The sequence below is a fragment of the Silene latifolia genome, chromosome X, assembly GCF_048544455.1.
Source record: "Silene latifolia isolate original U9 population chromosome X, ASM4854445v1, whole genome shotgun sequence".
Lineage (NCBI taxonomy): Eukaryota > Viridiplantae > Streptophyta > Magnoliopsida > Caryophyllales > Caryophyllaceae > Silene > Silene latifolia.
Genome location: NC_133537.1, coordinates 12,233,979 through 12,246,258, shown reverse-complemented (window position 1 = coordinate 12,246,258; position 12,280 = coordinate 12,233,979). Strand labels below are relative to the sequence as shown.

At 35.9% G+C, this 12,280-nt stretch overlaps 2 protein-coding genes across 2 annotated transcripts in view; one reads left to right on the top strand and one right to left on the bottom strand.

Moving 5' to 3' along the window:
• LOC141622901 (ABC transporter G family member 31-like) overlaps window positions 1–6,161 on the top strand; it is a 49,161-nt gene extending 43,000 nt beyond the window's left edge. Inside the window, exons 2-7 of the mRNA XM_074438925.1 lie at window positions 3,499–3,538; window positions 3,644–3,871; window positions 4,581–4,752; window positions 4,881–4,968; window positions 5,102–5,268; window positions 5,540–6,161. Of these exons, the coding sequence (XP_074295026.1) occupies window positions 3,499–3,538; window positions 3,644–3,871; window positions 4,581–4,752; window positions 4,881–4,968; window positions 5,102–5,268; window positions 5,540–5,806 (962 nt within the window). The 3' untranslated portion in view covers window positions 5,807–6,161. The remainder of the gene's footprint in view (window positions 1–3,498; window positions 3,539–3,643; window positions 3,872–4,580; window positions 4,753–4,880; window positions 4,969–5,101; window positions 5,269–5,539) is intronic.
• A 10-nt stretch (window positions 6,162–6,171) lies between these two features.
• Window positions 6,172–9,082, bottom strand: LOC141622899 (vacuolar cation/proton exchanger 3-like). Its single transcript, XM_074438924.1, has 11 exons — window positions 8,571–9,082; window positions 8,426–8,493; window positions 8,311–8,339; window positions 8,008–8,204; window positions 7,715–7,927; window positions 7,498–7,617; window positions 7,298–7,414; window positions 7,104–7,157; window positions 6,884–7,000; window positions 6,663–6,753; window positions 6,172–6,489 (listed from the first exon to the last, which is right to left on the bottom strand). Exons 1-11 carry the CDS (start codon window positions 8,826–8,828, stop codon window positions 6,431–6,433), a joined length of 1,323 nt encoding a protein of 440 aa, XP_074295025.1. The 5' UTR covers window positions 8,829–9,082; the 3' UTR covers window positions 6,172–6,430.
• Window positions 9,083–12,280: the final 3,198 nt, after the last annotated feature.

Here is a 12,280-nt window from a genome sequence, read left to right as displayed (position 1 = left end):
TTGCTTAGATCAACGACTTCATCGGATCTATGGTGAGGAGAAGACCTAGAAGTGCTACATTCGGGCATACCTTTTTGAAAGAAAGTAAGCCTATCATGGAGATCTTCTATTTCATTCTTGAGACAAACAACCTCACTCTTAAGACACTCATTTTCATTTTCCAACCATTCACTCTTTCTTTTAAACTTGTCTAAATCGTGGTCGGGCTAAACAACAGTCTTAGACACTGTTTCTCTTAAGTCTACAACTTCAACTACAAGGTCATAGATCTCATTTTCAAGAGCATCTTTGTCCTTCAAAATATCATCACGTTCCTTGGTTAGAGAGGAAACTTGCATCACCAAAGTAGTGTTGACATTTTCAAGGTCAGAGACATCCGTGGGGGTCAACCTAAGACGCTCAAGTTCTTTAGTCAAATGTTTGTTTAACTTGTTGACTCTTTTAACTTCATTATATGCCTCAGATGTGACAGTGACGCAGTCTGTTGCTTTTAGTTCATTTTTCAGATTAAAGTTCTCTTGAGCAATTTCCTCAATCTCATTTTGCATTATATCAAGCTTATCATTTTGAGACCGACACTTATCAAAAAGTTGGTCAAGAAGCTTACATACTTTCTCTTTGGAGTAAGTTCTAGCCTTGGCCTTTAGATGATTTACCTCGTTGTCGGAATCGAGTCTAATCGTCGGGGTTAGCCATGAGGCATCTTAAGTGTTCAAGTTTTGAGGTTTTTGAGACTTTTTCTTTACCATGATTTGCAAGACACATTTTAGCCTCAAGTTCCTCCTCGATGAGTTCCTCATCTTCCTCGGAGTCGGACATTCCCCATATAGCACTCATGACTCTATGTTTATAGTCCTTTTTAACCTTTTCTCTTCTTTCCTTGGATTTGATTTCCTCCCACTTGGGACATTCTTTAATTTGATGAGTTTTATCACCACATTTAAAGCATCCCATGGTGGAAGTAGGTTGTCTCTTAGGAAAGCGTTTTTTCGAGTAATTATTAGTGAACTTTTTGTTACCTTGTCCATTGACCAACCCGGCTAAGTTCCTTGTGAACATAGCAAACTCGTCTTCCTCCTCATCTTCTTCATCACTTGGAGAAGATGTGAGGGCGAGACTCTTTCCCTTTGATGACTCACTAGAATGCTTATCGAGATTAAACTCGTGAGCCATTAGTGATCCCATTAGTTCATGAAGAGATAGGGTTGACAAGTCTTTAGCTTCCTCTATGGCGGTGACTTTAGGTTGCCATTTAGGGGTTAGACTACGAAGGATTTTTCGAATGATGTCCTCGGACTCGAAATTCCTTCCTAGACTTTGAAGCTCATTAATAATACAAGAAAAACGAGAAGAGAAACTATTTAAAGACTCGTCCTTTGACATTCTAAACATTTCATATTGTTGCATGAGAAGGTCAATACGGTGTTTTCTTACTTGGGACGTCCCTTCATATGCAAGTACAAGGGAATCCCAAATAGATTTTGCCGTAGGACACCCGGAGATTCGACTAACTTCCCCCTCACCAACACAACGTTGAAGAATCGACATTGCTTTGGAATTCTTTTCGGCAAGCTTGAAGTCGTTCTCATTGTAATTTCTTTCCTCTTTTGTCTTGGTGAAACCGTTAAGAATATCGGTTTCCTCAATGGCAAGAGGTCCATTTTGGATGATGTTCCAACATTGATAATCGATACTTTTGATGTAATGTTCCATTTTGAGGTTCCACCATCCAAAATTCGAACCGGTAAAGACCGGGATCTTGGAGTGTTTCTCGGAATCCATTACCCACGAATCAAACTCTAAGGCGGTTAGCCTCGATCAAGAGCACGAAGCTCTGATACCAATTGTTGAGTTTATGGATTCAAGTACCTAAGAGGGGGAGGGGGTGAATTAGGTACTATTTTAAAAATTTATAACTTCAACTTTATTGAATTAAAGTGAGTTACAGGAACAAAAGAGATGAGAGGATACTTTGAATAATATTGAAAGATTGAACAAGTAACACTATGAATGTTTGCTGAAGTATGAAAGCAACAATCGTTCTGACTGTATCTATTTGTCTCAGTTTGTGAAATATGACTGCAGACCAAATGCGACAGTATGATGAACTGTTGCTTCTAAGTTTGAGCGAAACAAAACAAACAAACAAGGTATAAAGCAGCGGAAATAAAGTAAGCACTTGAACACGAGATTTTTGAATTGGTTCGGCAAGAAACTCAAGTTCCTACGTCCAATCTACCTTTTTATTACTTTCCTTTAGTGATCTACTCCGAAAACTAAAAGACCCTTGTAATAAAAGACGCCAACCTACTCCGGTTGCAAAGCTAGTACAAGAACTACTCCGTTCTTATGACAAGCTAACTCGCAATCTACTCCGATTGCCAAGAGTTAAAGGACTACTCCGTCCTAGAACTCAACAACTCACAACCTACTCCGGTTGTCAAGAGTTAAAGACTACTCCGTCCTAAACTCTACTAACACACTTAGAATGTTATAGGATCAAGTTTCCACTAACACATTCTTAACAAAGAATAGAGGTGGACAACTTTTACAAGATCAACAATTCTTAAGTAAGAGAATTTAGTATAGAAAAGCAACAGTAGCCACGACTGTAGAAACTTGAAGACACTTGAAGACTTTTAAAGGATTTTGCAAATAAAACACGATTTTAAGCTTTAAAAACAATTTGCAAAACATGAAAGAATTATTTCAGAAAAGTCTTAAGATTTAATGAAGAGGGACACGGTTTATATAGAGGAGGTGAGTGAAGGAGTTGCTAGGGTTTTGAAGGGTCAAAGACCTCACATGTGAAGGCAAAAAGAACCACCCAAAACTTGCACCAAAAAGGAGTCTTTTGCAAAGGTAAGAATAGAGAAAGAAGGTTTGAAAGATAACCTTAAATGCTCATGCAAAATCGTAAAAAACAAAGGATGTGAGACAAGTCACATGATGATAAGTTAACACAAATAAGGCAAAAAGCATTTTTGTTTTCTTAAAGACCAAAGGATTGAATTTGCACAAAGAGGAAACATTTTGAATAATTCAAACCACTCTTTAATGAAGACTACTCCTTAATAAAAATCTGATATTTTATCTTTGAAAAATAAGTCACGTGAAAGCTTTTAAGAGATAAAAGGGACTTCAAGTTTTTACGAGTTGTGGCATAATCCAAACAAATTTTTTGCGTGTAAAGCAAACATCGTCTGATCAAGTTTCTATTACTCTAATATACTCTACTTTCTCACTTGTACATTAGATGACACTTGACTAAATACAATGGGATTAATAACAACTTCAACACTTCTTAATCCAAGCTTGATTACATCATTAATCCTGAAAAGGTAAACTAAGATAACACAAATCAAATGGGCATGTTATCATCAACATAAGGAACCCAACAACCTCCATCTTTCTTTCTTCTCTTCTGGACAATCTTATGGACTGCTGGTCCATGGTGAGAACTATGTTGATTATCTTGCCCACTTTCTTTACATAGTGCGGACTTTGCGGATATTTTCAGGAACTCGAATCAGTACAGGTAATCTTTGTCGATGTTGCTTCAGAGAGATTGCAGTTTTTTGAAGCTGATCTATATTCATTTCTTTTACTAATTCGTGTATCATATTTTATTCTCTTACTTAAGAGACGTAGAAGCTTCGGTAAAGCAAATGAGTACACCACCACTTGGATCAGAACCAATACGATTTGACACCGCATTCTCTCAAGATAGTATATCACAGTTTCAGCTTTGTCTTAAGAAGCAACTTCTTGTTTATTGGAGAAGTCCACAGTACAATGCTGTGAGATTCTTTATTTCTTCGCTCTGTGGATTGATTATCGGCTCTATGTTTTGGGACATTGGCTCTAAAAGGTAAACCGTTCACTTGGCATAGTGTCTGTAGTACATGTCAGTCCTCGTTGTTGACTAATCGTAAGTTTTACGTACTTGTTTCTCATTGAAATCTGTACACTCAGTCTCAGAGGCCTATGATTTGTAATTACATTTGTATAAAAAATGATATAACTAGACACTGTAAATTGAGAAATGCTGCAACACAAGGATTTACAGGATTTCACCTGTTGGTTGGGTTTGGGGAGGCCTTGAGTCTGTTGGGATTTGGTGCCCTAGGGCAACTTACAATTTTTTCGACATGCATATCAAGATAAATTTTGACGCTTGGTTTAATATTAGATGCAAAATCGTTTTACTTTGGTTTTAAAAATTGTTTTAATCTTTATTCTCGATTTAAATTTTTCAGTTTTTATAAAAGAAATCCGGACTGCAATCTTTTAAAACCTATAAGTTTACCTTGGCTTTTGTATTATGTTTCACTCCCCTTTTGTTTTTCACTTTTCCTTTTCTATATTTTCGCATTTTGAGGTGTGCGTTCACCCATGGGACGGTTCTAAAGGATGATTCATGTCAGTCGACCCCAAATCATTTTGGGATTAAGGCTCTGTTGTTGTTGTTGTTGTTGTTGTTGTTGTTGTTGTTGTTGTTGTTGTTGTTGTATATTAGATGCAAGTTTTTGTTTTTATATTTTTACTTGGGTTAACATGGGATGTACTTTCCTTTGAAGGGATTCAAGCATTCACATAGTTACCATCATGGGAGCTCTTTTCTCTTCATGCATATTCTTGGGTTCCAGCAATGCTTCTTCAGTACAACCAGTAGTCTCCATTGAGAGAACAGTTTTCTACAGAGAAAAGGCAGCGGGAATGTACGCTCCATTTCCTTATGCAGCTGCCCAGGTACGCATCTGCTTTGATTATATTTAACTAATGCATCATCATTTTTTGGAACTCTCCCTAAGACTAGTCCTTACAAATACCGGCTTCTAACTGAGAATATTTGCCATGCCTTCTGAATTTTGAAACAGGCTCTTGTGGAAATTCCCTATCTTGCCGCGCAGACACTAATTTGCATCATCATCACATATTTCATGATAGGCTTTGAAAGAAGTTTAAGTAAGCTGACTGGTTACATCATGAGTCTTCAATTCATTCTTCCTTCGCCTTTTTGTTCCTTAACGAAGAAAATCGTTCTTCCCCCAAGGAATCGCCATTTTTAGTCTAAAGACAATTCATGTAATTGTTGCAGGAAAATTTGTCTTGTACATTGTCTTCATGTTTCTTACCCTTACCTACTTTACATTTTACGGAATGATGGCTATCGGTGTCACACCTAATCCTCATATGGCTGCTATTGTGACCTCTGCATTTTACTCATTGTGGAATCTCCAGTCAGGATTCCTTCTTCCTAAGAGAGTAAGTACAACAATCCGCGGAACTTGCCCATCTTGTCGTCAAGTAACTCCTTCTGATAATTTCTGTAAATTCTGCGAACTCTATTGCTGCTTTTTTTTACCCATAATTTCTGTGTGGAAAGAAAAGTTCTGAACCCATTTCCCAGTACAAGTGTACAATGCCTAGTTCCTAGATTGGCAAACGGGTCATTCATCAATTTCACTAGGTTCAGTGTTCCATACTAACATTGAGCTTGTGCTGATGTTTTTTTCCCTTTGTTGATAACTGTCAGCTTATTCCCAAGTGGTGGATTTGGTTTAATTACATCGACCCAGTAGCATGGACTCTCCAGGGACTGATAACATCGCAACTTGGTGATGTCGAGAGTATGATCATCGAAGACAAGTTTAGAGGAACAGTCAAAGAGTTTTTGAAAGTCTACTATGATTTTGGCCCGGGAATGATTGGTATATCAGCAGCAGTTCTCATTGGTTTCTGTCTGCTTTTCTGTGTTGCCTTCATGGCTTCTATCAGATATTTTAACTTTCAAAAAAGATAAGATCAAATTTGGTTTCTACTACTTACCAAGTGAAGAACATGGTTGATCGTGAATGCAACATTCCGGGTTTAGACATATGGTGAACACAAGATACTCTACTTCAGGAGTTGCCGTAGAAGAGAGTGAAGAAGAGCAAAAGAATCTGACATGGATGGCTACTTCTCAGGTTTGGAAATTCAATTTTCTGAAATTAATTATGCATAGATTTAGTTTAGGCATCTCTGTATGTGGCTGAACTGTTAAAAAATAGTTTTAAGGTGACATGCTAGTCGGCAGTCACCACATCATCATCGTACTGTAAAAGAATCTTCGATTATGAATTGATTCTAATATAAACCAAATTAAACCTTATGTATCGAGCTGAGTTACTTTGTTAAACCAAGTTAGAATTTCGATGAATGTTAACACATACAGTATTAGTTGTGGGTAATTCGTTTTTTTTCTTCCGATTTGCTGCGTAAGAGCTCCCCAAGGCCTTTTGGCCTAAATAAATGATAATCGACTAAATGCAACTCAAAAAATTGCTTATCTACATTTATACGGAATACATCTTAAAATTCACGACCCAAAAAACTCCGGAAAAAAAAAAAATCACAGAGCTTATTTTTATTAGAAGAATGAGAGTCAATTGGCAGAGAATTCAGCAGATGATGAAAGTCCTGATGTGATGAAATTCCCTCGATCTACATAACAAACATGACATTAGGTTAGTACTTAAATCTCGGGGAAGTGATAATGTCACTCTAAAATCAGCTGTGCTGCTCAATATACGCGACTGGCGGATAGAAATAACATAAATTTCCGAGGAAGTAATAGAGTGGCACAAGCGTTTCTAGAATTGTTATGTGAAACTTACTGTTTGGAGATTGAAGGACCAAGAAGCAGGTTGATATAATCATGTACGCGAACAGGAGAACAGCTCCTTTCATGTAATGTGATGATCCATCCTGTATATTATGCCAATAATGTCTGAATTAACAATTTAAAAGTTGGATTTATACAAATTCTTTGTATGAGACTGTAACTCGAGTATATTATGTCAATGTCTGAATTAACAATTTAAAAGTCGCAACAAACCTGCAAAGCAAAGGCTACGACAATGACCGACAGTGTCAAGGAACCGGTTTCTAGGGCGCTAAGGCTAAGATCCATATCGACTTGCAGTATCCATCCAACCACTACACATAAGGGAACCTGCAGTAACAAAAGTTGAGGGAGTGTTTTGTTATTTTTTTTTTTCGGATTAATGAAGTTCATGAATCAAGAGTAACTTTTGATGTTTGAGCTGAAGTCTTACCACAAATATCGAAATTTGCGTTGCAGAACCTAAGGCAACTCCTAATGAAATGTCCTGTTAAATTTTTTACAGAAAAGCATGGTTAAAAATCAGAATGTTGCTACCAGTAAATGAGTGTGTTTATATAGAAGGACCGTCTCATCCTGTAAGACGGTCTTACACAAGAATTACTGCAAGTTTTTTGCGGTTCTAACCAGCTTGTTCTTGAAAGCAAAAATGATAGCACCTGCATGTTCTGCTGCATTCCCAACAATTGGTAACAAAATAATGCTAAGAAAGCTGATTGGAATTCCCAAAGTACTGGAAGCATCCTGTTTCACAATAATTCTAAATCAGAATTTAATCAGATTATCGATTATTATTAGGATTTTGATCTATGTGATATCTGAAATACCTCAATTGTTCCGACAATGTACTCAGAAAGCAGAGCTATTACTGCTGTCATTCCTACTAGCCAAGTAAACGCGCTAAAGAAGCCTACCACCGCCTTTTCATCTTCATCGTTTTCAGTTTCCTGCATGTCGAATGTGTAACTATCTGAATTGGTCTCACAGGTGAAACCGTCTTCTACTAGACCCACCTAACCGTCTAACACAGTAGCAAATGCTCACCTCTTGGGATTCAAATAATTGTCGATGAGTCTTTAACTGAAAGAACAAATATGTCATATAAGCCACGAGCAAAATGACGCTGCTAGCCCTCGACAACATAAGTATAGAGCTGGCTGCAGCTGTTCCTGTCTCACCAGAATAATGCGACAACAATGGTAGCGCGTGGCAGAGAACTCCAAGCGACAGCAGAAGCACATTCACATCAGCTGAATTCTGTTAATCGCATAATTGTTAATTAAATGAAATGAACTCGTAAAAACACATGATGAATGTAAATATGTAATGAATGTTACCCTGTCGAATTTTTGCTCCTTGCTAAGGTTCGCTAAGCCTCCACAAACGAGAGACGAACCAAGAACTAAAAGCAAGTTCGAGAGGATTGATCCTAGAAGAGAGTACTTTAGCACATCAATCTTTCTTTGGTACAGGGCAAATATCGCTATTATCAGCTCAGTCGCATTCCCGCATGTTGCATTCAGCAGCCCACCGACTGCACATCCATCAAACATTATTAATCACCACACAACACATACACTAGCATCCATCAAACATTATTTCTAAATTTTGACTGCAAAAGAAGAATCCAAGTTTCGTACCTGTTGGGCCGGTATAATATGCAATTTGCCTGCAAGTAAGTACAGCATAAATGTGAACTTGACAGCATGCAATGGCAAAACATCAATACATTAAACCGAAAAATTGTATACATACTCGGTTAGAAAGCTAACTCTTTCGGCTAATGGAGCAAGTCCGAGTAAGCTTAACGCGAATATCCAAGGCTGTAAAGATCCAAGTTATAAATACAATTCATAAATTTCAAATGAACAATAATCATACAAGGGTATGTAAGACTTACTCTTCCAAAATCGTAATGTCGAGCGAGAATGGACAATGGAATGGCCAAAAAAAGTGGAGAAATCTTAGTTCCAAGAACTACTTCTTGGAGATTTATGAGCAGCCTCTTAAGCAACAAAGGCCTAACACTCAAAACAAGGCCTAGTTCCGACTTTTTCCTAAGAGACGCCGATGAAAGACTATGAGCTGTCTTAACTAATCTCGACTCATTACTCGTGCCACCACCATTAGTTATCCCACTTTCGATATTTGAGCCCATTTTTTCGGAATTTAGACCACAATGTCCTTGCGAAAATTACGGGGTACTATCAGTTGAATTGTAACTGACTGTTTAGACTGTGAGTGATGAGCTTTTAAAGCAGGATGAGATTTGAGATATAAACAAGAATTTCTTGGAATTTTCTATGTTTTTAGCAGAAAATCTGAAGATATAATAAATTGTATTAATTCTATATTAGCATGCTTATGTTACATTATTAATACAATGTTAATGTTATAAGACTGATAGGTCTCACTTAAATCATGGTTACCAGGTTCGTATTACGACCGATTTGAATTTGCAATACAAAATACGCAAGTTACTTAAAATAGAGCATAACTAGTTTTCAACAGCATAACTAGTTTTCAACCCGTGCAATTTGCACGGGAATGTGTTTAGAGTCATTGATATCACTGTTAATATTTTAAAAAATGTTAAAGTAATATACGTGAATATTTCATACTCTATTTCTTTTATATTGATAATAGATTAAAACACGTGCTAAATTTGTAAGGGATTGAAACTTGCACATGTTTTAAATATGTGATATTAATGCTCAAATTCGTTGTTGTAACATAAAACATAGTATATAGTATATAGTATATAGTATATAAATAAATGCAATGTATGTGAAATAATAAAAAGCAAACACTATAAATATCTCTATAAAATGGAAATAATTGTCAAATTTGAAAAGGATTTACAATCAAATTGAAGAAACATAACTGTAGACTTAACGAAAATAGTCTAATATCATTCCAAATATTGGAAAATTTTATGGTAGACTACATTAGTTGTTGTATTTGACGTAAAGCTGTCCATGACTAAAAACTAGTCTTGGAAGGTAGATGCTATATTATCTATATTATTTACAAATGTTTTTTTTAATTTGAATTTGTTACTATTGGGATATTGATATTTTAATTTGAATTTGTTACCATTGGGAAAACTGTGGTAAAAACTTGTTTTCGATTTGTAGATATTTGTAACTTGTAATTGTAGTTTGTTGTTATTTATTGTAATGTAAATTGCTGTAATTGATTATTATTTATTGTAAATTATTTTTTAAATTGTAATATACGGGGTATTCCATTAAATTACAAATTTCCGTGTTAATCATTAAATCAGTACGCCCCGAACACTTTCGCAAAAATTAACCAGAACGTTATTTTTTAATTAATTCCGTAATTTTTTTGCAGTGGGACCCGCATTTCACGAACTAAAAAAACCTTGTTGTGCTGACGTGGACGCACACAAATCGTCTAAATGTTCTTGTATTTATTAAGATAAGATTTGGTAAAATATAATCAAACACCATAATTTAATGTAATTTATATTTGTAACTCGTGTGAATCTATTTGAGATTCGGTAGGTAACTAAGCGAATCTGGTAACCCAGGTCGGTTTTCACAAAGTATGTCACATTGCAAGCGTAAAAATCTAATCACATAATTGGAATTAGTATTCCCATGGAATTTCATTCTCTAACAAATAAGACTACTAATCGTCTAATAGTTGAGGTTCAATCAATTCCACTTACGAAATTTAGAAGTTTTCACTATTTGAATATGGATCTCAGGGTCATCATATCATTGATTACGACTCGACCATTAACTAGTTAGACCTTTGATTGAAATGAGTGTTTCCCCATTTCCTTTATTCATTTAAGATAATCACAAAACTTTACAAGTCACGGTCTCTTACTAATAAGTTATTGAGACATAAGCAACACCCCTTATGACTGACTATTTATGCTAGTTGATATACGCATATAAAATACTACTCGTACATAACAACTATTCCCTCCGTCCCGATTATTTGTTATCCTTTGGTTTTGGCACAAAGATCAAGAAAAGATGAGTGGGTCAATTACTAAATGACATGTGGATCAAATTGAGTGTGAATGACCAAATTGTTCATCAAATGCATTTCTAAAATAGAAAGGATAGCAAATGACTGAGACCCCTAAAATGAAAAAGGACAGTAAATGACCGGGATGGAGGGAGGAACTTATATGTATGAGACGAAAATCATTTGTAGCTTTAAAAACAACATCAAAAGAAAATAAGCTTGTGGGTGAAGCTCAAATTGTCCTATTAATACATGAGTATATAGTAACGTTTACGCTTATGATTGTGAAGCTTCCAATTTTTTGGAGTTGCTTAAATTTTATTTTATCTATTTTGTGGCAAAAATTGCTCAATGCTTTCATTGTGTATCCCTTACAAATACTCGTTACGAATCTTAAATAGTGTAAACAGTACGGTTCTTGTCTTTTCAACAAGTGATTAATACTGGTTCGATTCCCAACACTTGCTCGAATGCTAGGCCAAATTTTGGAGTCTACCAAATATCAATTGGTCTCCCTTGTGACGGGTTACCATTTGTGACGGATATTTTGTGAGATAAAATGGTAACAAAATGGGTTAGTGGAGAAAGGGGACCACATGAATAGTGTTGCAGAGAGAGAAAAAGTGGGTACTTTGTGAGGTAAAATGGTATCCGTCTTCAGCTTGTGACGGATATGTCATGTCTTCAATGAGAATTTGTGACCAAATATATTGTTTTCAATTCAATACCCGAAAGAAATTGTTACAACTGTTTATAGGGATTTAGGCAAATATAATTCTTCTATAAAACGGTTTTACACAAAGCTGACCTTAAATAAGAGTGTTCATTCAATGTTGGCAAATTGAAGACGCATATACAAAACTTATTTTGTTATGTACAACCAAATCACTATTGAAACAAGGACAGTGACAACAATATCGAAAACAGGTTTTATTTAAGTATTTTCTACTATTTCCATGCCCAAACACGAGTCCATTTTTGAAATAATGGTCAAAAATAAAATATTTGTCGTTTTGGGTCGGTTTTGAAAATATTTGTCAAAATGGTGTCCACGTAGGCTCGGGATTTCTAGACCTGAAACACGCCACTACTAATGGCGTATTTTGTGAAGGAAACACGCCATTAGTAGTGGCGTGTCTTTACAACAATTTTTGTACTCAACTGACTAAACTTAAAAAAAAAAAAAAAAAAAAAAAAAAAAAAAAAAAAATTACACAAGACACGCCATAGGGAATGGCGTGTTTCCCCTCCGAAACCCGCCATTCCCAATGGCGTGTTTGTTTTAGTCCATTTTTTAATGAAGTTTCTTTCCCTACTCATTATAAACACGCCATTTGTAGTGGCGTGTTTTAGGTCCAGAAATCCCGAGCCTACGTGGACACCATTTTGACAAATATTTTCAAAACCGACCCAAAACGACATATATTTTATTTTTGACCATTATTTCAAAAATGGATTCCCCAAACACAAATGAATACATATACATAATCATAAATCATTAATCAACGTGGAATTTCAAAACAATGCAAGTTATGCAACAATACAAAGTGCGGAATAATACCCAAGTCGGTTGGTGTGAGTGACGAGGGCTTTCATCTTGGG

Bases quoted from the DNA above. Each gene is read 5' to 3' on its own strand.
- LOC141622899 (XM_074438924.1), bottom strand. From the start codon at position 8,828: ATGGGCTCAAATATCGAAAGTGGGATAACTAATGGTGGTGGCACGAGT. The intron at 8,494-8,570 runs GTAAGTCTTACA...GGATCTTTACAG, and splicing joins GACATTACGATTTTGGAAGA to CCTTGGATATTCGCGTTAAG. The intron at 7,158-7,297 runs GTTAGAACCGCA...AAAATTTAACAG, and splicing joins TTGCTTTCAAGAACAAGCTG to GACATTTCATTAGGAGTTGC.